Source organism: Capra hircus, chromosome 29, assembly GCF_001704415.2.
Source record: "Capra hircus breed San Clemente chromosome 29, ASM170441v1, whole genome shotgun sequence".
In the NCBI taxonomy this organism is placed as follows: Eukaryota; Metazoa; Chordata; class Mammalia; order Artiodactyla; family Bovidae; genus Capra; species Capra hircus.
Genome location: NC_030836.1, coordinates 40,107,786 through 40,133,288, shown reverse-complemented (window position 1 = coordinate 40,133,288; position 25,503 = coordinate 40,107,786). Strand labels below are relative to the sequence as shown.

General features: G+C 48.7%; 1 protein-coding gene across 1 annotated transcript; it reads right to left on the bottom strand.

Moving 5' to 3' along the window:
* LOC102172792 (pepsin A) lies at positions 3,196-13,896 on the bottom strand. The gene is made up of 9 exons (XM_005699741.3): positions 13,782-13,896; positions 13,216-13,372; positions 10,690-10,807; positions 9,528-9,646; positions 8,587-8,786; positions 6,476-6,592; positions 4,953-5,097; positions 4,761-4,859; positions 3,196-3,516 (listed from the first exon to the last, which is right to left on the bottom strand). Exons 1-9 carry the CDS (start codon positions 13,835-13,837, stop codon positions 3,367-3,369), a joined length of 1,161 nt encoding a protein of 386 aa, XP_005699798.1. The 5' UTR covers positions 13,838-13,896; the 3' UTR covers positions 3,196-3,366.

Below are 25,503 nucleotides of genomic sequence, written 5' to 3'. Positions count from 1 at the left end.
CTCGGCGGAAGAAGTTGGGAGGTTGGGGCCAGGAACAGGAGAACAGGAAGGGTCTGGGGAAACCTGGCTGTATCCCTGGAGCCTAGAATGCTGCCTGGGGCATGGGAGGAGGTCAGGAAATAGCAGAAACACAAACAGAGCAAAGAGCCAGGACACGGTGAAATTCACCCCCAGAAACCTGAGAATACACCTGTTTGTCCCAGGACCAAATATGACTAGGACAGACTGTCAGTGGGAGTGGGAATGGACCCATCTGTGGTCTTAACCATAGCCTCTCTCAAATCGGATCCACTCTCTCATCTTATCCTAGTTATTTCCTTTTAAAACATTATCTCAAATTCATCGCTCAGTCAATAAATATTTATTGAGCACGTCCAGTGTGCCTGGCCCTGCTCTGGCTGCTGGTGCTTCAATGGTTAAATATTTGATCACAGTCTCTGCCTTGGTGGATCTGAAACAAGTACTCCTACCAAGATATCATCACCAGCTGCGCCCAGTGCCATGAAGTAAAGGAGGGCCACCCTGTGAGAGGGTGGCCAGGGAGGGCTTCGCCGAGAAGTGGTGTGTAAGCTGATGCCTGCAGGATGCTAGGAGGGAACAGTGTGTCCGTATAAAGGCCTGAAGTGGGGAGAACTTGTGCAGGCGGTGGGCAAAGGCTAGGGCAGTGGGAGCTAAGGGTATGAGGGATCAAAGTGAGACAGGGTAAGTCCAGGGGTACCAGAGCCTGCAGGGCTTGGAAACCACGCCAGAGATTTATTGTCTTATTCCAAAAGCAATTGCAGAGCATTGATGAAAGAGTTGAAGCAAGGGAGGAATGTGATCAAATTTATGTTTTAAAAATATTGGGACATCCCTGGTGGTCCAGTGGCTAAGACTCTGCCCTTCCAATGCAAGGGGTCTGGGTTCGATCCCCGGTCAGGGAACTAGATCCCACATGCCTCAACTGAAAGGTCCTGCATTCCATAAATAAAGACCCTGCAACAAAGATCGAAGATCCTGGTGCTGTAACTAAGACCTGACACTGCTAAAGGAAAAAAAGAATAGGTTTCATGAAAGGCTTGTATAAAATTAAAAAAAAAAAAAGATCGTGCAGCTCTGGAAAATAGTCTAGAATGGGTATAAATGACACTGGGGAGACCTGGGACATTGACTGGGAGAGTTCACCCCACCCCTTTGTTGATTCCAATATCTTACATTTATGTGATAAATTACAAATTGGGGAATGATATGACAAGAGTGCCCAAAGCCATTTTGTTCTGAGCACCCCAAAGTCAGTCCCCCTCAGCAGAGAGGCCGGGCTCAAGCCCTCAGGCCGGTGTCTCCAGCAGACCGCCTTCAGCACAGCAGAAGCAGGCGCCGTGTGCAAGGAGAGACTGTGATAAGTTCACCAGCAGGAGAGGAACTGGGATCAAGCTGGGCTGAGTCCAAGTGAAACAGATCACTTTGCAGTAGGAGTTCTCAGAGGCTTTGATTGGGGTCTGTGCCCCGTGAGCCTCGAAGAAGGGCCTAGAATCTAGCCCATCCCATACTTACTTTGCACTTTGAAAAAATAATTTTGTTTATCGTTGGCTGCGCTGGGTCTTCATCGCCACACAGGCTTTTTTCTAGCTGTGGCGAGCAGGGACTGCTCTCCAGTTGTGGTGTGGGCTTCTCGCTGATGTGGCTTCCCCTGCTGCGGAGCACGGGCTCTAGGGTGCACGGGCTTCAGCAGTTGTGGCCCTTGGGCTCATTAGTTGTGGCTCCTGGGCTCTAGAGCACAGGCTCAATAGTTGTGGTCACCAGCTTAGTGGAATTTTCTGTTTATTAGATAAACAGGCTTGCGGACAAGCCACAGCAGGGCTGCCTTGATAGCTCAGTTGGTAAAGAATCCACCTGCAATGCAGGAGACCCTGGTTCGATTCCTGGGTTGGGAAGATCCCCTGGAGAAGGGATAGGCTACCCGCTCCAGTATTCTTGGGCTTCCCTTGTGGCTCAGCTGGTAAAGTCTGCCAGTGATGCGGGAGACCTAGGTTGGATCCCTGCATTGGGAAGATCCCTTGGAGGAGGGCATGGCAACTTACTCCAGTGTTCTTGCCTAGAGAATAGTGAGGTGCTTCCCCTAACCGCATCTCCCCTCATCCCACGCCACCCTTTTTGTGGTGTCTGGTTCTTGGGGACCCTTTTTCTGTTTATGTATGTGCAAGCAAATCTTATTCTCTTTATAATCCAAAGATAGAATTTTCTAGGCTCCATTATCACCTGTTGTTCCTCTCCTTGGGGAATGGAAAACCACCCTCTTTCAATCACCAATGGGGAAACGGATCAGCTCGTTGTCTTGCACCCAGAGTGTTGAGAAGCTCCCGAGGGTTAGTCTGCATCAACCAGCTCATCACAGAACAGCCTGGTAGATTTGGGGATGTCAGCTTCTCTTACCATTCTGGCCCATGTCTCAAGGTCACTTCTGCCTTGCCTGGCATACTTAGGGGTGTCACCATCAGTGGGAACCTCTCCTTATTTCTTTTCCTTTTCTCATCATCTCTTCTTGGCTTTGGGAAAAATAAGTTACTCCCTCAATCAAGAATTCAGGTGCTGGGACTTCCCTGGTGGTCCAGGGGCTAAGATTCTGCATTCCCAATGCAGGGGGCCTGGGTTCCTTCCCTGGTTCCGGAACTAAACCCCACATGCCGCAACTAAGTTGAGTTCAATTGCAAGCCACAGCTAGAGATCCTGAGTGCTAAAACTAAGACCCAGCACAGCCAAATCAATCAATCAATATATATATATATATAAAAAGAGAGAATTCAGGTGCTCTATTCTATAGGAACTTCGATCCCTGGGTCAGGAAGATCCCCTGGAGGAGGGCATAGCCACCCACTCCAGTATTCTTACCTGAAGAATCCCCATGGACAGAGGAGACTGGTGGGCTACAGTGCATAGGGTCGCGAAGAGGCGGATACGACTGAAGTGACTGAGCAGGCGCGTGCGAATTCTGCGAGAATGCAGCAGCCCTGGCATTTCTGATCCCCGGGTCTTTATGTGACGCTCCCAGCTGGTGCAGCAGAGGCCCGTTCATCTTCCGAGCTCTGTTACAAAGCATGTGCTGCCACTGTGTTTGGCGCTGTCCAAATGGCAGTGGTCCATTCTGTCCCTCTGCCCCGGTGTTCGACCCCAGTGATGCAAAGGGGAACTCCGACAAACAGAAGCAACCACACAAGGCATTTTCCAGGAGGTTATGATTTATTCTACATTATTGATGTGACAGGGAACAGGGCCAAGATTCCACCTCCAGGATCCCAGAGGGGGGACAACCAGGAGAATTATCTATATCAAAGATCAGGGGCAGAATCAGGGAGGGATCTTCCTGGAAGTGGCTGGAATCACACGGGCTCAGGCCACGGGAGCCAGGCCGATCTGGTTGTTGGCCCTATCGAAGACGGTGAAATACTGGCGGATGAAGACATCACCCAGGATCCAGAGGTCCCCGGAGGAGGTGGAGATGTCCATGCCCTCGAACCCGCTGGAGCAGACGTCGTCGCTCTGGAGGAAAGGAGAATAAAACCCGAGCTGGGACGCAGACCCTTTGGGGACAGGCGCTGGGGCCTGAGCATCCAGGACCACGGTGCGCTGCCAGCCACGCGCAAGGAGGAGCTTCCTGCCTCATGCCTGGGGACTTGGCTCTTCCTGGCCTGGGGTCTGCCTCTGTAAGCAACTCGCTGCTGTCTTGGTTTCCAGGGATTACCAGACATTATCCAGTGTTTCTGGCAGATGTACACACCCTGACGTCAGCATCAGAGCTAAGGGGTTTAGGGAGAACTCAGCTGCCGGGAAGGATTCTGGAAGCACTGGTGACACAGCCTTTTCTCATTATTCTGATCCCCACCAGTGGCAAACTGGATCAGCTGCTAGTCCTTTTCATTCACTAAGTCGCTGACTTTGTGACTTTGGCTGCATATTACAATCCTCTCTGGAACTTCAAGCCCTCTGCACCCCCCCCCCCCCCACCATGGCTAAGGCTCCACCCCTTCCTAATTAGCATTGCTGGGGGAGGGGCCTAGTTAGTTCTTGCTGAATGACATCCACCCACTGGGCAAAACTAGTTTCCCATCCAGCATTGTACTAGAAGGCAGGGTTTTCCTGGGTGCATCGGCACGACTGAGCGACTTCACTTTAACTTTTCACTTTCCTGCATTGGAGAAGGAAATAGCAACCCACTCCAGTGTTCTTGCCTGGAGAATCCCAGGGACAGAGGAGCCTAGTGGGCTGCCGTCTATGGGGTCGCACAGAGTCGGACACGACTGAAGCGACTTAGCAGCAGCAGCAGCAGCGGAACCATAGGAGTGTCATAAGCCCTGACCCTATGGGAGGTGTGGTTTCCATTTGCCCAACATTTTGTAGCTTTGACGTGGGCAATCCCACGTGATTACGATCACTGCACCCTGGTGTGGGGAAAGGTCTAGGTTTTAGATAAAGGAGGGATCCAGGGGCTAGTACCTTGCTGAAGAACCTGGGGCTAATCCTTGAGACCTAGAGCTTGGACTCCAGGGCCCAGCTAGAAATCCTCCTTTCACACCACCAACCTTTGCCTTGCTTTTCCTCCCTGGGGGTGCTGCCTCTCAATTCTCATTCGCACACTTATCTGTGATGTATTCTTTTTCTCCGGAGGCTGTCCAGAGCAGATGGCAGCTCCAGCTTGTGGAAGTGCCCTTGCCCTTGTGCTGAGGGGCAGTCTGTGGCCACATTCTGGGTGGGCACATTTAGTGGAAGGCCCAGAGCCCCCTTACCTGCAGGATGTAGGCACTGGGGGGCACAGGGTACTGGACACCGTTGATGGTGAAGACAATGTCAGGCAGGCTATCGATGGAAGAGCAGCTGATCACCTCCTGGAAGGAGCGAGGGTTAGCAGGGCTTTCATTTCTCGTGTGTGGCAGATCCACCACTTGAGTCTAGAACAGGGCAGTCAGGGCTGAACTTACTTCGCCAGAGGAATCCTCGCTGGCTCCAATGTAGCTCTGAATGTTGGAAATGGCAGTGGTTGGGCCGGCCAACAGAGAGGTGCCGGTGTCAACAATGGCCTGGCAGCCGTCGCTGCAAGCGATGGACTCTCCATTCATGGTGATGCTGAAGAAAAGAGGCAAGTCAGGGTCCCCTGAGCCCCTAGGCGGTACATCTCTCAAGGAGGAACCAGGTGACCCTGGTTCCTTCCCCATCCATTGGCCAGTGCATAACATTTCAGCTTCTCTTGTTCACACGCTCATTCTCTGAACTCATGTCGTCTACCAGGAATTACTGAGTGCCTGCTCTGTGTTAGGCAGAGGACATGCAAAGCCAGACAAGACGGGTGCACGGTTTCTGGCCGCCGGGAGCTCCTACTCTAGCTGGAAAGATAAATTATGATTGAGGAGGAGCAGGATGAGTAGGGGAACAGAACCCAAGCCAGGGTGAGGGTGCTGGTGTGGACCATGCCAGGGAAGGCTTCTCAGGGAGGTGGACACCCAAAGGTTGCTGGGGAGAAGAAGAGCTAGAGGAGGACACCACAGGCAGAGGTGACAGGGGGTGGGCAATGATGCTGGACTGATGGCCAGGTAAGTCCAGCCCTGGCTGCCCCATTCACCCGAGGGGCAGGAGTTCGAGGAACTGATGGGGTTTTGGCATGGCTGAGGCAGACATAGGGAGATCAGTGTGTCCCAGTTTCCCCGGGACTGTCTTGGTTTAACTACTGAAAGGCTGGCATCCCAGGAAACTGCTCACTCCTGGGCAAACCTGGGCTATGGGTCACCCAAGCAGGCCAACTGCGGGCAGAACAGCCAGGAGGTTAAGGCTACCTGGGGGCAGACAGTCTTTGAAGTGAAAAGTGGAGGGAAATTGTGTGTGTGTGTGTGTGTGTGTGTGTGTGTGTGTGTGTGAGTCTCTCAGTCTGTCTGACTCTCTGCGACCCCATGGACTGTAGCCTGCCAGGCTCCTCTGTCCATGGGATTCTCCAGGCAAGAATACTGGAGTTGTTTGCCATTCCCTTCTTCGGGGGATCTTCCTGACCCTGGGACTGAACCTGTGTCTTCCACACTGAAGGTAGATTCTTTGCTGTCTGAGCCACCCGGGAAGCCAATGGGAGGAAATGTTTTGAAACAACTTCTCCACCATTTTGTCCTGACCTTAGACCAAAAGTGACAAGCCCCCTAGAAGCCAAGATGTATGGACAGGGGACCCCTCACTCTTCATAGAGATTCTGGTAGACTGTCCTGTCTCTTTGCTCAGAAGGGAATTGGCTGTCTCATCCTTGCTGAGTCTCTGGGGCAGGGGTCCCAGACACTGCTTATCCTCCAGTGATGTGCCCTTCCCTGGGTCTCTCTGATTCAGCCAACTTTTACCTTCTTCTGGAGCACATTTCCCTGTGCTGGCTGTTCCAGGGGGATGTTGGAATTCTTAGTTAATTATGAGTGTGTAAAGAAATGGAGTCTGGGGCCCATGCCAGGATATAGCCCATCCACGATGACCTTACCTGTCCACAGTGATCTGCCAGTAGCCCTCAACAGAAACAGGCACCCAGTTCAGACTTCCCGAGTAGTAAGAAGAATCGATGCCACCAAATATCACCACGCTGCCGCTTTCTTCGTTGCTATGGACAGTGGAGGGAAAACAGGAATTCATGCATACATTCACAGTTCCAACTGAACATATAAACTACGTGCATTCTAAGAGTTAGTTTAAAAAAAACAAACAAACTTTTTGTTTTGTATTGGAGTATAGCTGATTAACAATGTGATAGTTTCAGATGTACAGCAGAGGGACTCAGCTGTACATAAGCATGTATCCATTCTCCCCCAAACTCCCCTCCCACCAGGGTGCCACATAACACTGAGCAGAGTTCTGTGTGCTGTACAGGAGGTCCTTGTTGGTTACCCATTTTAAATAGAGCAGTGTGTACATGTCCATCCCAAACTCCCTAACTATCCCTTTCTCCCATCCTTTCCCCAGCAACCGTAAACTAAGAGCTGCTCTTAATTGGGATCTTGCCAGCGTCAAGAGCTGAGCAGTGTGTGTGGTCCACAGGGTTTCTTATAATCCTGACACCAAGACCCATGCCGTGATCACTCTTATTTCTGTTTCACAGCTGAAGTAACTGAGGCTCAGAGAGGTGGTGCAGTGTGCCCAAGGTCACACAGCCTGGGAGCTGCAGATCCTGGGTCTTTTTGGTTCCAAACTATGTGTGGTTTCCACCACATGCTCTCTTTGCTGTGGGGACCTCAAGAGAAATAAATGAACAACAGTGTCTGCTCTTAAAGCCTTGATAATGTAGTTCATGGTTTGCTGGGCTGCCGTCTGTGGGGTCGCACGGAGTCGGACATGACTGAAGCGACGTAGCAGCAGGCGTTTTTCATTGCCACGACTAGGTGGGGGTCAGAGGAACCGCTGGCTTCTGGTAGGTGGAGGCCAGGGAGGCTGCCAGACATCCCAAAGCAGCCCCCAACAGCAAGGAATCATCTGGTCCAAAAATGTCAATAGTTCTGGATTGCGAAACTTCAATCTAGTTGGCCCTATGTGAATTACCTAACTGCCCATAAAAACAGATAATGTTTAAGAGAGCTGAAACTTGAATATTAAGTGGTCAAGAGAAACAAAGGCTAAAAAGACCCTCCTATTGTACATTGCTGGAGTCCTGATTACTGGAATATTCATTGTCTAAATCTCTGCAGTTTCAGTTTAGACAGGAAAGCAAATGTAGATGACACTAAGAAATTATTCAGCAAACAACTGGTCACAGACAGACCAGTCACAGATAGATGATTCCACTCCCCTAACCTCACCCCACCTTCCTTGTAAACATCTGATAGTACCAGTGAGATTATAGGACAGTCAATATCTTAAAAAAAAAAAAACAACCCACCAATGATGACAAATCGCTTCAAAAGAAAAGGATGTGAGTGTCAGAGGAAGGCTGAGTGTCTCAAGAAAGTTGATGACACAACCTCAGATATTCTGGCACAAACCTCTACTCAGCCAAAACCAAAGCTTGGTTATTCTTTATTCTTAGAATTAGCTCATAGCCACACCTGGAACCTAAATTTTGTTAACTAATAAAAGAAACTTACTTTCATCATTTAAAAGTTTCTCTGTTCAAGGTCTAAATCCCAATCAAAGCTTCTTTTCATTTATTGCTATGAACTTTTGGCTCCAATTTTAAGTGGATTCACTCTTTAAATTTTTTTTTGTTTTAATTTGGCTGCACCGAGTCTTAGTTGGAGCATGTGGGATCTAGCTCCTGACCAAGGATTGAAGCCTGGGCCCCTACACTGGGAGTGCAGAATCCTAACCACTGGACCACGAGGGAAGTCCCTAAGTGGACTCACGTTAAATGGTGGTCTTCTGGAGAGCAAATAGCTAATGATATTTGACTTGCATAAAGCAAGGCGACAGAGAATCTTGCTAGTAAAATAAGATGATGAAGACTGTTCATCAGAGAGGAATTTGGCACCGTTCTCTCCAAAGATACACCTCTCAAGTCTAATACACTTACCTTGCCAATCCCCCTGCTTGCCAAGATTCCAGCCCATCCAGCCTTTGACAGCCTGCTGCTGGACCTGGTGACCGTGACCTCCTTGCTTCACTTACCTGCTCAGGTAGACGGAGAAGAGGTCTTGGGAAACCAGACCCTGGTCCCATATGTTGTCAAAGACAGGGGTGGCCCCGGAGGAAGAGATGCTGGGGTAGGCGAGACCCAGGATGCCGTCGAAGGGAGCATAGTACAGGAAGGAGCCGGGCTCTGTCTCACTCAGGCCAAAGATCTGGTTGGTATCGCTGATGCCTCCGACCTGCATGGGGGAACCAAGACGTTTCTCATTGGCTTGTGCTGACTGAGCACCGCGGGGTGCCCACCCTGGGCTCAGAGCATCGCCTGGTTCATTTTATGTAGGACTTGACTTCCGGGGCATCAGGCTGGAAGGAGGGGAGAGGGATTAGCCCTGGAATTTCTTGTTATTCTGCTGGAAAGAACAACTGAGGCTGATCCCCAGATGGGCACCGTCTGTGACTTGGTGTGAGAATGTGCTGCAGAACAGATGGTCACCGTGTGTGTGTGTTTTTGAAGATCAGATGCAAAGCAGACGCCGGGCAAATCAGAACCCTGGACCCCTGGTGCGCCCTGGAAAGGCGGGGGATGCTTGTGGTGGAGCTTTTGTGACTCAGGGGGGCTGTGGGCTCGGGGAGGAGGAAGAAGAGGAGGTGCTAAAAGAGAACTGAGCTTTTTCCTACCTTCTTCCTACCCCTTCATAGCATTCAGCTTGGGTGCTGACGTTGGCTTCTGGCTTCTGGCATTCGCCTCCTTTACTACTTCTGCCCCCCACCCCGCCGCCACCAGCCCCTCCAAAATATCTGTGGTATCTCTGCCACTTTCTGCATGCCCCAGTTAGGTTGCTTTTGTGATACCAAGACCCATATTGAATGAGCTGCCACAGAGGGTGAGGAGGGGGTGGGGAGAGGTCTGTGCTGTGGCCTCCAAGGTCCCTGAAGTTGGAAGCTGTGCAGGATGAGGTGTCCGGCCAGAGTGTGCTCACCTCAACGGTGTCGTATCCAAGGACGCCCGTCATGCTGCCAGTTCCGTAGGTGATGGACAGTGTCTCGCTGGTGGCCTCATAGGTGGAGGAGTCTTGAGGGTTGAAGCGGTTGTGGTTGGCTGTGAGGACAAGAGGAGACATGGTCAAACTTGAAAAGCTGAGCCAGAGTCATGGGCTGAGGGTGCCTTCGTTTTGGGTTGGATTTTGGAAGAGAAAGTTAACTTTTTTCTTTAGACTGTGGTGACCTAGTGTTCCCAGGTTCCATTCCTATCTGGTTGGACCAACTGGGATCATCTCACTGTGGATGGAAACTGTGGCTATGAAATGAAAAGATGCTTGCTCCTTGGAAGGAAAGCTATGACAAACCTAGACAGCATATTAAAAAGCAGAGACATCACTTTGCTGACAAAGGTCCCTATAGTCAAAGCTATGGTTTTTCCAGTAGTCATGTAGAAATGTGAGAGTTGGACCATTAAGCAGGCTGAGTACTGAAGATTTGATGCTTTCGAACTGTGGTGTTGGAGAATACTCTTGAGAGTCCCTTGAACTGCAAGGAGATCAAACCAGTCAATCCTAAAGGAAATCAACCTTGAATATTCATTAGAGAGACTGATGTTGAAGCTGAAGCTCTAATACTTTGACCACCTGGTGCGAAGAGCTGACTCATTGGAAAAGACTCTGATGCTAGGAAAGATTGAAGGCAGAAGGAGAAGGGGGTGAACAGAGGATGAGATGATTGGATGGCATCACCAACATGATGGACATGAGTTTGAGCAAACTCTGGGAGATGGTGAAGGGCAGGGAAGCCTGGCGTGCCGCAGTTCATGGGGTCGCAAAGGGTTGGACACGACTGAGCGCCTGAACAGCAACAATGCTGATGGAAGGTCCTGCCAGGCTCATGCTGACTGGAGCAGGCCCACAGCTGCCCATGGTAATGTGCAGCTGCACACTCTGCCCCTGGACTGAACTTCCTGAGGGCTGGGACCTTCATCCTCCAGGGCACCTGAGCCTGGCCCATAATAGGTGCTCAGTGAATGCTTTTGGAGTGGATTCCTGAGTGGCTTCAGCGGGCTTGAAATCAGACCTATGTGAGGCCCCTGAGCATTCGGGGCTCCCAGGTGACTCAGTGTCAGGAACCTGGAGAGGGCGGGGAGACACTCACTGCAGGCTTCGCTGGAGCAGTAGACAGAGGGCACCCACAGGTTGGAGGAGCCGGTGTCAAAGATGACAGTGAAGTCCTGAGCGGGGGTGCCGATGCCAATGGTGCCGAAGTACTCCGTCTGCCAGGGGGACACACAGCTCAGCAAATGGGGACTCCCTAGCCTGGCCTCCCCAGGGACTGTCGCTGGGTCCTCTTGGCCACATCCAGTCTCCCCCTTCACTGCACCCCTTTCCTTCGTCTCTTGATCCTTCAAGGCCCAGCCAGGTCTCCCTTCCTCCTTGAAGTCTTCCCTGATTGCTCTCCTGTCAGCCTCTGGCTATTCTCTTCTAAGCCTCATGAACACTCAACAATAACCTGCTGTCCCCTCTTGCCTTGAATGTCTTAGTCTTGTTATCCTAGAGAATGCACACTCTCGGACAGGGTAGAAACTTACCCAGCAGAGTAAATCTGTTCTTAGCCGCTCAGTCGTGTCCAACCATCTGCAGCCTGATGGACTGTAGCCCGCCAGGCTCCTCTGTCCATGGGGTTTCCCTGGCAAGAATACTGGAGTGGCTTGCCATTTCCTACTCCAGGGGATCTTCCCCACCCAGGGATCGAACCCGGGTCTCTTGTGTCTCCCGCACTGGCAGGCAGGTTCTTTACCTCTAGCACCACCTGGGAAGCCCCAGCAGAGTGAATGCTTAAACAGTTTTCATTAAATTGTTGATGGGGAGATAAATAAGTCACCTAGAAGTGAAGATCCCTTGAGATATCTTATTCCTAAGTCTAGATGACTGCAATGGGTTTAAGAAAGGGTATCCTTGGGACTTTCCTCGCAGTCTAGTGGCTAAGACTGCATGGTACCAATGCAGGGGGCCTGGGTTCCATCCCTGGTCAGGGAATTAGATGCCCTCATGCCACAACTAGGAGTTTGCATGCCGCCACTAAGACCAGGTGCAGCCAAATGAATAAAAAAAAAAGAAAGAAAGTATCTTCACGAATTTTATTCTTAGTGGCAGCAGTTTTTCCCTGGCTAGCTCTGCTCCAACCACACTGCTATGGTTCTTTCATGACCAGCTCATTCCCATCCCAGGGCCTTTGCACTTGGTATTTCTTGCGCCAAGAAAATGTTTATTCTAGATCTTTCCTTGGCTGACTCCTTCTTATCCATCCTTCAGTGCTGTAGTCAAATATCAGCTCCATCAAGAGGCCCTCCCTGACTACTTTATCTAAATTTGCCCCTGCCCCATTCTTTTTCTCCTTACTCTAACTAATTGGCTTTTTTCTCTGTGGCACTTGTGATTACCTGGAATTATCTTACATTCCTATTTATTTGTCTCTTATTTGTCTTTCCATCTAGAATATAAGCTCCAGGATCTTTGCTTAGTCACCGTTGTTTCCCCAGCTCCTGGCATAGTCTCTGATAGAGAGTAGGTGTTTAATAAATATTTGTAAAGTGAACAAATGGGCTAACTTTACAAAGCTTTTCCCAAGATCTAACCAAAGTCCAGCCCCCACCTAAGCACTCAAAAAAACCCAACAAAACCCAAAATGAAACAACTTCCCCCAAATCAACCCTCCCTTACTGCTTGAATTACTCAAAACAACCCTCTGGTGGTGGATAGTAATAGTTCTGTCTTACAGACAAGGAAGCTGAGTCTCACTCAGACTTGTCCAAGGTCCCATGACTTGGAAACATGAGAGCGTAGACTTCCCTAAGTCTGGCAAATGTCATAGGCCAAGCTCTTAATGACAGGCAAGATTGCTTCACGACCTTGCTTCACCCAGGGGATGTATAGTATCCACAGAAAGGCAAGCCCATTGGATCCGAAATGGAAGAGTCAGAATGATCTTCCTGAAACTCCAATCTGATCTTGTCAATCCCCCCTCCTAGTTAAGGTGATCTGGTGGCAATTAAGATGCCAGTCTTTATCCCCCCGACCCACTCTGGTCTGGCTCCACCCACCAGCCCCCGTGGACACAGACCTTGCTTTGAAAATAGACTCTGGCTTCCATTCCTTAAATGCACTCTGCTCCCCGCTGTCACAGGGTCTGGTGCAAGTCTTCTCACCCTCTGGGACACTCTCCTGTCCTCTCAGAACTCCCCTCTCTCTTCCTTGCCCCAGGGAGGTGTCCCTGCCCGACATCTGTCTTGCAGTCAGTGTGTCAGGTTTACTGGGTGGCCTTGGCCTGGTTGTGCTTGTCATGCTTTGTGAGGCTCCCTGATTATCATCTGTCTCTCCTACTAGATTGTGGGACCCTGACATTCGTCCACTGCTGCTTCTCTGGGCCCAGCACAGAGTCTGACACATAGGAGGTGCTCCACCTAGGTAAGCATTGGATGAATGAATGAATAAATGAATTGAGAGCAACATCTCTGACTGTGAGTTTTTCTACTCTCCCTGTGTCTCTGAGATCCAGGGAGCAGACCCTGGGTTACACTTGCCTAGGGGTGTACACTGGCCTGTCTTCCCAGACCCTGGGATCCCCCCTCTCTCCTCTAGGCTGAGTCCTTGGAGCTGGCCCGCTGCCTGCCCACATACTCACATCCAGGTAGTTCTGAAGGGGCTGGTCAGACACCAAGGTGGCGGCCTCCCGGATGTACTTGCTGCCCAGGTTGTATTTGTGTGTCTTCATGAATTCCTTCAGCTTGCCATTCTCGATCAGATTCTGTCTCAAGGACTTCTTTTTGACGAGTGGGATCCTGTGGCGGAGCATTTGCACACAGTTGGTTTGGAGGAAGAACGGTGATTAGACAAAGGACCTGCTCATGGGGTGCTGTGGAAGACCCAGAAGGAAAAGGAAGCTTGCCCAAGAGCACAAGAAGGAAGTTGAGAAGGGAGATGCTCCCGTCTTTGGGCAGAGTAAGGCAGACAGGAGAAGTGGTTGTTGGAAGTGGCCCAGCCCAGTGCTGGTGCTGAGAACCCTACCCAGCCTGGCCTGGAGGGTCTGTGCTATTAACCACGTCTGCTGTGCTGCGTCCCCCAACGAGCAGAGAAAAGAGGCTCCGGACGGATGCAGAGAGAAGAGTTGTGGGAGGGAAGAGGGAAGGACAGCAAAAGGAAATAACCCCAGGAAAACAGCTCTTGGTGCAGAGCGTTCCCCAGACTCACTTGAAGAAGCTGCACTCAGAGAGCACCACCAAAGCAAGTAGGAGCAGCCACTTCATGGTTCTTCCTGGCTCCCAAGTCTCCAGAGAAGGGAAGACGGGAAAGTGTACAGTAGCAGGCAGGAGCCGCTCCTTATATACAGCCCAATTCCTCGGGCATGGCCTTATCAGCCACCAACGTCACCCATTACTCTCACCCCAAGCAGAAAGTTTCCTGATAAGATTGTGCCTGCCCTATGCCATGTTCAGAGTTTCCAGTTGAGTAGCTTTCCATTTGTTATCCAGACCTCAGGCTGGAATGACCCCCAGAGAGCAAGTGGCCAAGTGGCGGCTTATTTCTTAAATGATAGAAGGCATCCAAACTCGATAAGCGGAATATTTCGACAAAATTGGTCCAAAGTGCACAGAATGTTGGACAGATGTCAGAGGAGCTCCAGGTACCTGAATGGTCCTTGTGGGACAGATGGTGGGACAGAGCGGCTGTCCTTGCAGTGATGGGCCATGTCCCCAGAGCGTCAGTCCTCAAGCACATCCTTGGGTGGGTGGTTTGGGACTCAGGAAACATTTCCCCATGAAAGGATTGTTATATGGGGTTGCTGGGTGTCTAGCTAGCACATGGGCCTTATTTTTCTCTTGCTGCTCATGGCTCTTGGGCCGCATCTTGGGGAAGTGGTGTGTATAGTACAGGGCAAGGGGATGGGGTGGGTGGAAGAACGCTTCCGACCCTGGAGGAAGCAAACTTGAAACAGGCTGGGTTTGTCTGTGGAATCTGTGTCCCTCATTTTCTGACACCCTTTTCTTCATACTGCTCCTCTCCCACCCTCTTGGTTACTCAAAGCCTTTGAGACCCCATCTGGGTCTGACTCCCAAGCGCTCCATGCTTAAAACTTGACTGAATCAGCGGCAGTGGACCAAAGCAATCCAGGCAAATTCATACTAGGGTGTGAATGACTGAGAAAAGTTCTCTCTCTTCCTCTCTCTCTTTTTTTGGCTATGCCTTGTGACCTACTAGGTCTTCGTTCCCTCACCAGGGATCAAACCCATGCCCCCTGCAGTGGAAGCACAGAGTGAAAAGCTCTCTTCTTAATAGGGATGCTTTCTAGCTCTGGATTCTGCTTCCCTTTGTGAGGTTTATTCAGTGGCCCAAGTGGAGTGAGAAGCTTGATGTAGAAATTTTGGTGAGGGGGTGGGAGGTGGGGAGGTCACAAGTTGGTAGCAAGACGTGTCTGTGGGTCTTGTTCTGCTAACAGATTCCCTGGGCCACACCTGGTTTTTCCAACAGTGGGAAACACAGATACTATAAAACTCCAATTTCCCTAGGGCCTCTGGATGAGCATGGAGGGGTGGGCAGTGTGAATCAAGTTCTGGGCCAGTTGTGGTGAGCCTAACAACAAAGCACGTTTGCATTCAAAACATACCCATTAAGACACTTCTGTGCCCCAATCATGGATCCTTGATCTGTGTTTTGCATTTTCTCATCTTTTAGTGCCTGCTTCCTCTCTGCTCTCTTTCCCTCCCCTTTGAGCATTTCTTCTTTGAGCTATGCCGTCTCCTTTGGGCACATCTCAGTGCTTCTAGGAGGAGCTGGTGGTCCTGAAGATGCCTGCTTGGTCCTGGGAACAGCAGATGGAAACCCTAGCTCAAGACTCCCCCTGGGGCGGGTGGGGGGAGGGGCATGTTCTGGGGGCTGGCGGGGGTCTTCAGAGGTACTTGGTGTCTCACACTGGGCAGTGGGTACGTGGGTGCTCATCATGATTTTTCACACTTTATGTGTAGGTTATGCAAATATGAAACTGTTTATGATACTTTCAAAAAATAAAAGGAGGCTCTGCATACTTTTCAGCTTAGAAATGGAGGCAACTGAGGTTGGGTGGAGCAGGGTGAGTCAGGGAACCCTCAGGGTTGAGATGTGGGCAATGAACCATGAAGAACATTACGTGTGTTTTATTCATCTTTCATCTCCCTCTGTGAATTATATGGTGCATCAAGTGTTCAACACTTTAATTAATCCCATGTAAGCTCGGCTTAGTTAAGAGCAGCTTGGGAGTGTACTCAGCAGGATCATGATTTCACAGTTAGCGGTTTCTGCCGTTTGCTAGCCATTGCAGTAACTGACACAAGAAGGGCTTCATTCACGTGTTTCTCTTCCTTGACAGTGAGGGGAGATGCGGGGGTTTAGATTCACTACTCTTAGCTCATTGTGGTAAGCGATATTATTATTCCCATTTTACAGATGAAGAAACTGAGGTCCAGAGAGGCTGTGCCACTTGCCTGAGGTGACACAGGTGAGAAGTGACTGAGCAAGGGCTTGAATCTGGGTCCCTGTCTCTTCCCATGCTTTCTCCCTTGTGTTCCCACTAACTGGGGTTTACTGGAGGAGCTGTGGAAGAATCTCAGGAAGAGCCCTGGCTTCAAGATCTGGATTTGAATCCGAGCCCTACCTCTGAATAACTTCCAGACCCGGAGCTACTGATCCAGTCTCTGAGACTCAGTTTTTTCATCTGTAAAAGGGGGATAATAGTATCACCAATTCCATGGGATTTTTGTGAGGATTAAGTACAGAGTCCTCACCAGCCATACACATACCCTGGCTGAAATAGAAAGTTCTGATCAGGATGCTGAGTAAGCAGAACGTTCCTCTGTTGCAGGCGGGGAACTTGAGATGTTATGGCCGCTTTGGAGAACAGTTCAGTAGTTTCTTATCAAGTCAACATGTACCGACCATTTAGCCCAGAAACCACCCTCCTAGGTATTTACTGAAAAGAAATGAAAAAACATATGTCCCTACAAAGACCTGTTCCCACAAAGACCACTCAAATGTTTATAACAGCTATTTTCATAATAGCCCTGAACTGGAAACAACTCAATTTTCTTTAGCAGATTCTTGGGTAAGTGAAGAGTGTACAGCCAACTATGGAAGACCATCAGTGATAGAAAGAGAAGAACTAAATCTCACGGGCGTTATGCAGAGTGAGAGTCCAGATGCAAAGGCTACATTTGTAGGATTCTATTTATATGACATCCTGGAAAAGGCTAAATAATGGGAACAGAAAATGGGCCCATGGTTTCTAGGGGCTGGGGTCAGATAGAAGACTGACTGCAAGGGGTCATGGGGGAGCTATACGGGGTGATGAAAATAGTCTAGATTCACCTGAAAAGGTGGATTTCACTCAGTGACAATAGACCAGACACCCCCGACTTTACAGCAGGTGGAGTGCTAAGCCAGAGATGGCCACACCGTAGGAGTGAAGGCAGAACTGGGCACCAGGCACTGCCCAGGGCCATGGAGGCCTTGGCTGGGACACACTGGGTTCATTTCACAGAAAATGATGCAATCCCACAAAAGAAAAGGACAACCGATCATCATCTCTGCTTCTATTTTGGTCCTTTGAATCATGAGTAAAATATGTCCATACTCCATGTCTGTGGCAGGGGTGACAAGGTTGGCAGGTGGCGGCAAAACTCCAAGGAGCTGGGTGGGGACTGTGAACGTTTCCCAGGCTCCTGGGCGCGGGCTGTCCAGATGGCCTCTTCCATGTCACCCTGGGGGTAAGTGTGGGATGGCCCGAGTCCATTTAGGAGGGATGCTCCTCTGAGCATCCTGGAGCTGACATATGGTGCTTGGAGCCCAAGATTAGGCATCGGTCTAGGGGAATAGCTTGTCTGTGGGACCCACATAGGAATTTTGGACAGAAGAGAAACCTGTTTGGGAAGCAGGAGGGAGACTCCTCAGGCAGTAACCTGCAGGATCCACGTGCACAATCATTCAACATGTTTTTATTTTGTACCTACTCTGTGCTGGGTAGGCTGTCCTAGTTGATGGGCGTACATCCATGAAGAAGATGGAGCTAGGGTGTACGCTGAGGAGTTCGTGGTCAGGTCAGGAGAGGGCAGGCGAAGGTCCCTTTCCTTCCCACCCGGAGATGCCTTTGGATCACACGGGAAACCCTTGGATTGGTGAAGAATCTGAAGTCTGGGGAAACCTTCATGGCGGCTGGTGCTGACCTGCTTGGTGGCACCAATTCCCAATATATGGCAGACTCTATGATGGCCTCCAATTATCCTCACCTCCTGGTGTTCATGCCTCTTGTGGTCCCCTCCCCTTGAATGTATGCAGGACCTAGGACTTGCTTTTAACCAATAGCATATGGCAAAACAGATGGGGTGCCACTTTTGTGATTAGATTATGTGACACTGTCACTTTGGTCTTGCCAGCAGGCTTTTTGTATAGATTTTTCTCCCTGGATGGCTCTGAAGAGGAGCCACATGGCAAGGAACAGGGGTGGCCTCCAGCCCCTAAGGAACTGAGGCCCCTTGTCTGATAACCTACAAGAAACTGAATCCAGGGATTTCCCTGGTAGTCTGTGACTAAGACTCCATGCTCCTGATGCAGGGGGCCCGAGTTTGACCCCCTGGTCATGAAACCAGATCCCACATGCCACAACTAAGACCTGGCACAGCCAAATTAAAAAAAAAAAGAAAGAAACTGCATCCTTCCAGCAACCCTGTGAGCTTGGAAGATGACCTCTATTGGAGTATCAGATAAGATCACATCCCTGGCTGACACTTCGTCAGAGGCCCTGAAACAGAGAACCCACCCTAGACTAGGCCTGGATTCCTGACTCACAGAAACAGTGAGATAATAAATGTGAATTGTTTTAAGTTGTTAAATTTGTGTTAATTTGTCGCAGTGATGGAAAGCTAATACAGGGCTAGACACCTCCTAGAAAACTCCACAAAGATGTACCTGGCTGCCTCCTGCTCTTTGCCATTTGGGGGCCATTTCAGTGTTCTGCGAGGTGGTTTTCTGCTCAGGCAATATGAATGATCTGGGAAGGAGGGGGCTGACTTCATTGGTTTGCTTATCTGTAAATCCCTGTCAATATAACAAGGACTGTGTTTCTGTGGCTCTTCAATGCTTTTACGAGTGCTTTGAGATACATGACCTATTGAAAAAGTATTATTCCTGCATCATCCCCATTGACACAATTCAGAAGAGTTGAGTGATCAGTGCAGGTTCACATAACTATGTAGTGATGTGGGCAGGAGTAGACCCCTGGGCCTTAGAAGGCTCTGGTCTTGGGAGGCTTTTGTCCTGGGCCAGGCTCTGTGCCCACATACATCCACCTGGTTTCCATCCATTGGTTAGAGTGTACAGTAAACATTCCGTGAAGTCTGATGTCAGCCAGGACTGATCCACGACTGCCTTCAGGGAAGCTGTGTAATCTCATTGTGCCAGACCGGCGTGGCAGAAAGATTAGACAACAATGTTTACTTTGCCATTAGCCTTACTTGGCACTTGGCTTCTGGAGGTTTTCGGAACTGCTTTGCTAATGCATGGCATCTCCTGCCAAGGGCACAGGTGTTCAGAAATGTTCTGCGAACATATCAAACCAAGCAATGGAAGGAAATCTGAAGAACTGAATCATGGCAAGACTGGAATGGAGCACGTTAAGCACGATCAGTGTTACTGAGCTGAGCTGATAGGCCTTGGGGTGGCTGGTCCCCTGGGAGCTTTCAGTCAGGGTCTCATCCCAGGCATGTGGTCATCCAACAACACAGAGAACATATCTCCACTTCTCAGTCTTGAATCTGTAGAGTTTCTCCAGAGACAGACATAGGTTTTAAAAATTAAAATTATAAGAACATTTTTGGGACCCAATTATTGCAAATAATTTATGTTCATTGTGGCCTTCCCTGGTGGCTCAGTAGTAGAGAATCTTTCTGCAATGCAGGAGACATGGGTTTGATCCCTGGGTCTAGATCCCCTGGGGGAGGGCACAGCAACCCACCCAGTATTCTTGCCTGGAGAATCCCATGGACAGAGGAGCCTGGCAGGCTATGGTCCATAGGGTCATAAAGAGTTGGACATGACTGGAGTGACTGAGCATGCGCACACACATGTTCATTGTAGCTATTTATAGATTTATAAACATATTAAAATAACTCAACTCCACTACCCAGAACTATCCACCCTTCATGTTATAAATGAATACATTTACTTACAAAAGTGAGGTCATTCAATACAGCATATTTATTTGATATTCAAGTTTTATTGAGACATAATTGACCTACAGCACTGTTTTGAAATGATGACCACAGTAAGTTTAGTGAACATCCATCTATTCATACAGATTCAAAAATTGAAGAAATAGAAAATTTTTTTTCTTGTGATGAGAACTCTTTGGATTTACTCTCTCCCTTTTAAATTTTGGCTGTGCTGGGTCTTCATTCTGGTGTGCAGGCTTTCTCTAGGTGCGGTGCACGGACTTCTCTCTTGTGGAACACAGACTATGCGAACTCAGTAGTTGCAGTGGGTGGGCTTAGGTGTCCCTCGGCATGTGGGATCTTAGTTCCCTGACCAGGGATTGAACCTGTGTCCACTGCATTGGAAGGTGGACTCTTAACCACTAGACCACCAGGAAAATCCCTGGATTTACTCTAACAGCTTTCATAGATTATATATAGCAATGATAATTAATTTATCATGTTGTACATTACATCCTTAGTACTTATTTATCTTATATCTGAAAGTTTGTACCTTTTGACAGCCTTCATTCAATTTTCCCTTCCCCTAATCCCGCCTCAGTTCAGTTCAGTTCAGTTCAGTCACTCAGTCGTGTCCGACTCTTTGCGACCCCATGAATCACAGCACGCCAGGCCTCCCTGTCCATCACCAACTCCCAGAGTTTACCCAAACTCATGTCGATTGAGTCAGTGATGCCATCCAGCCATCTCATCCTCTGTCGTCCCCTTCTCCTCCTGCCCCCAATTCCTCCCAGCATCAGGGTCTTTTCCAATGAGTCAACTCTTCGCATGAGGTGGCCAAAGTATTGGAGTTTCAGCTTCAGCATCAGTTCTTCCAATGAACACCCAGGACTGATCTCCTTTAGGATGGACTGGTTGGATCTCCTTGCAGTCCAAGGGACTCTCAAGAGTCTTCTCCAGCACCACAGTTCAAAAGCATCAATTCTTTGGTGCTCAGCTTTCTTTACAGTCCAACTCTCACATCCGTACATGACCACTGGAAAAACCATAGTCTTGACTAGACGGGCCTTTGTTGGCAAAGGTCATAACTTTCCTTCCAAGGAGTAAGCGTCTTTCAATTTCTTGGCTGCAATCACCATCTGCAGTGATTTTGGAAGCCCCCAAATTAAGTCTGACACGGTTTCCACTGTTTCCCCATCTATTTCCCATGAAGTGATGGGACCAGATGCCATGATCTTAGTTATAATAGGTCTGATAGGTCACCATAAAAAGATATATAATATTTGACTGTGTTCCCCACACTCTATGTTTCACACCTGTGATTCATTTATTTTGTAACTGGAAGTTTGTGCCTTTTAATCCCTCTCACCTATATCTTTCCTTCTCCTACCCTGCTTCTGTTTGTTCTCTGTATCTATGAGTCTATTTCTGCTTTGTTATGTTTGTTCATTTGTTTAATTTTTTTAGATTCCACATATAAATGAAATCATACAGTATTTTTCTTTGTTTCATTTATTTCACTAACATAACACCCTCTAGTTTTGCTCATGTTGTTGCAAATGGCAAGTTTTTACTCATTTTTATAATGGAGTAATATTCCATTGTGTGTGTATACATATACACACACTATATATATATATATATTCACACACACTATATATATATATATTTATCCATTCATTTATTGATGAGCACTTAAATTGTCTCCATATATTGGTTATTGTAAATAATGCTGATGTGAATGTAGGGGTGCATATATGCTAATTTCTTAAGTTCAAACGCATTTTAACAATTCTGCATTTTATTTCCCACCACATGTCTGCAGTTTTTGACATCATATTTTGCATCTTTTTGTTTTGTGTATCCCTTACTTGCTTATTGCAGATACAGATGATTTTGTCACTTTTGTCTTTTCGTCTTCCTACTAGTCTTTTTTTTTTTTTTTCCATTTTTCTTGGCTGTGCTGGGTCTTTGTTGCTGTGTGTGGGCTTTCTCTAGTTGCACTGAGTGGGAGCTACTCGTGCTGCAGGGTAAGTGTTTTTCCCCTGCAGTGGTTTCTCATGTCACAGAGCACAAGCTCTAGGCACGTGGGCTTAGTAGTCATGGCAAGTAGGATCTTCCTGGACCGAGGATTGAACCTCATCCCCTGCCTCGGCAGGTGGATTCTTAACCACTGGACCACCAGAGAAGTCCACCTTCATACTAGGTTTAAATGTGACTGATTTGCTACCTTTCCCGTGCAGACGTCCTGTGTGTCGCCCTTACCAGTGAGATTTTTCCTTGTGTAATTTCATGTTTCTAGCTGTGACCTTTTCTTTTTCACTTAGAGGAAGTCCCCTGAACATTTCTCATAAAGCTGGTTTGCTGATGCTAAACTCTCTTAGCTTGTCTGTAAAACTTTTGATCTCTCTATCAAATCTGGATGAAAGCCTTGCCAGCTGGAGTATTCTTGTGGTAGGGCTTCCCCTTTCACCCATTTAAATATACCATACCACTCCCTTCTGCCTGCAGAGTTTCTGCTGAAATGTTAGCTGATAGCCTTATGGGAGTTCCCTTGTATGTAAGTTGTTGCTTTTCCTTTGCTGCTTTTAATATTAGCTCCTTATCTTCCATTGTTGCCATTTTAATTACAGTGTGTATTGGCGTGGTCCTCTTTGGGTTGATTCTGTTTGGGACTCTCTGTGCTTCCTGGACTTGGATGACTGTTTCCTTTGCCAGGTAGGGAAATTTTCAGCTATTATATATCTTCAAATATGTTTTCTGCCCCTTTCTCTCTCTCTTCTTCTGGGACCCTTATAACGGGAATATTCATGTGCTTGATGTTGTCCCTTGAACTGTCCTAATTTCTTTCCATTCTTTTTTCTGCTCAGCTTCAGTGATTGCTATACTCTGTCTTCTACCTTGCTGATCTGTTCCTCGGCACCGTTTACTCTACTGTTGATTCCTTATAGTGTATTTTTCACTTCAGCTATTGTATTCTTCATCTCTGTTTGGTTCTTTATATTCTCTAACTCTTTGTTACGAAGGTCTAATTTAGTCTGTTCATCCAATCTTCCCTCAGTTTCTTTGATCATTACTTTGAACTCTTTATTGGGTAGCTTGCCTGTCTCCTCTTCACTTAGTTCTTCTTCTGGGGCTTTATCTTGTTCCTTCGGGACATATTTCTCTGTTTCTTCATTTTGCCTAACTTGTTATTTTTACTTCTACGTGTTTGGTAGGTTGGTTACATTTCCTGACTCTGGAGAAGTGGCCTTCTGTAGGAGGCGTCCTGTGTGTCCCATCAGTGCACTTCCCTGTAGTCACCAGAGCCGTATGCTCTGGTGCACGCATTCTCAGTTGCACAGTTGTGTCCAGCTCTGTGACCCCATGGACTGTAGGCCCGCAAGCTCCTCTGTCCATGGAATTTTCCAGGCAAGAGTACTGGAACAGTTGCCATTTCCTTCTCCAGGGAATCTTCCCCACCCCAGGACTGAACCCACGTCTCTCGTATCTCATAAACTGGCAGGAGGCTTCTTAGCCACTGTGCCATATGCTCTAGGGGTGCCCTCTGTTTGGTCTGCATGGGGCTTCTGTTGTGGTGAGCTGATTGCTATAGGTGGTCTAGTATGCATGGATGGCCCCTAGTCTGGTTGGTTGCCTGGCCTTGCCTTATGCAGAGACTGCCGGCCACTGGTAGGTGGGGCAGCGGCTGGCAGCAGGGCCCTTGGGATCCCAGGACTAGTGCTAGCCTACTAGTAGCCAGGTTTCTTGGTCTCTAGTAGCAGGGACCTGGGAGTCCCAGAGCTGATATCAACCTGCTGGTCCATAGGGCTGGATTTTGGGCCAGCTGGCTGAGGGACGCAAGGTGTCCCAGAGCTATTGTTGGCCTTCTGGTGGATAGGTCACGGCCTAGAGGATCCCAGGGCTGATACCCACCCACTGGTAGGTGAGGCTGGGTCCTGGGGTTAAGTGTCTGGCTGTAGGGTCAGGGGGTTCCAGGGCTGGTGTCAGCCTGCTGGTGGGTGGAGCTGAGGTCCACAGGATCTAGGGGCTAGTGCTGGCCCACTGGTAGGCAAAGCTGTGTCCTGGGGTCTCTGGCTACAGGGCCCTGGGGGTCTCCTGGGACTAGTGCTAGCGTACTGGTGAGCAGGGACAGGTTCTGGACCCTCTGATGGGCAGGGCTGTGTCCCTGGGTGGCCATAGGCTCAGGGGGTCTCAAGGCAGCAGGCCTGTTGGTGGGTGGGGCTGTGTCTCCAACCAGCTTGTGCAACTTGGTTTTAAAAGAAAAAAATTTTTTTTCAAGTGATTTCTTAAAAGTTTACATCATCGCTTTTTAAAGTGTAATATGTACACAAAACAGTGCAAGTCATAGGGAATAGCTTGACGAATTTTCACAAATATACCCATGTAACCTCTATGCAGATCAAGAAACAGAACATTACAAGTAGCCCCTCCCCCTCCCCCAAGCTCTCCCAGGCTTCCTTCCTTCACACCCAGCCTCTAGAACCAAGCGTAATCAAAGCTCTAACTTCAAACAACAAAGATTACTTTGGCCTATTTTTGTAGTTTAGATAAAGGGCACTGTGTAACAAGCATGCTTCTGCATCTAGCTTCTTTGCTGAAAATCATGTCAGTGGGATTCACAGCAGTGTAGTATACAGCTGCAAATAGGTTATTTTCATTGCTGTGCATATTTTCCTATTGTGTTTATTTATCTCGTTTCTGGTCAGTAGGCATCTGGGTAGCTTTCAGTGTAGGGTTCTTAGGAAAAGAGCTGCCATGAACATTTTAGTACATACCCTGTGAACGTATGCTTGCATTTCTGTAAGACCCAGGAGTGGAACGGCTGGAGCACAGGGTAGGCAGATGTTTTAGCTTCAGCAGAAACTGCTAAACAGTTTTCCAAAGTGGTTCTGTCATTTTGTGTTCCCTCCAGCAGCATGTGAGTTCCTTTGGGGATCAAAGGAACACAGGAAGAGAGAATGCTTTCCTCAGTATAGTCCATATCCCTGGGGCAGGTGGTACAACACCCCTTCCACCTAGATAAGTCACCAGGACAAGGAGGCAGCTGAGAGCCAGTGGCAGTAAGGCACAGGTACCCATGAGCATGACGACGGCTAACATGGATAAAGCCACATGTGTTATACAATGAAGAAGTCTCATTTTGACAACCTTATCCAGTAGGTACTCCTATTCTACTGATGGGGTGCAGAGATGTTCCTAAGTTGTGGAAGGGTTGCACAGTTTACAGAAGGCAAAGGTGGGTTTCAAACCCAGGCTGTCTGGTTCCTGAGTCCACACCTGTAAGCATTCACTGCCTTTTAGAATGTGGTGAAAACTCAGGGCTCCCTTCCCAGGAAGACACACACACAGGCATAGTTTCAGAGCTCTAGCTCTAACTCTCAAACTCAGCATCCCCAGCTTCAGAGCTCCCAAAGCCCTTCCCTAGGGTCCAGCCTTGAGCAAATTGAGTTATTTACTGTGGATAAGGTAACCTACAGGTAATGAGCTCTGCTCCATGGGAAGTATGTAAGAAAAAGCTGAGATGCCATCTGGCAGTTGATGCAGAATAGATATTCCATACAGATTAAGTTGCCTACCTGATGGCTCAGACGGTAAAGAAAGTGCAGTCAGGAAGATCCCCTGGAGAAGGGAATGGCTACCCTCTCCAGTTTTCTTGGCTAGAGAATCCCATGGACAGAGGAGCCTGGTGGGCTACAGTCCATGGGGTTGCAAAGAGCTGGATTCGACTGAGCAAC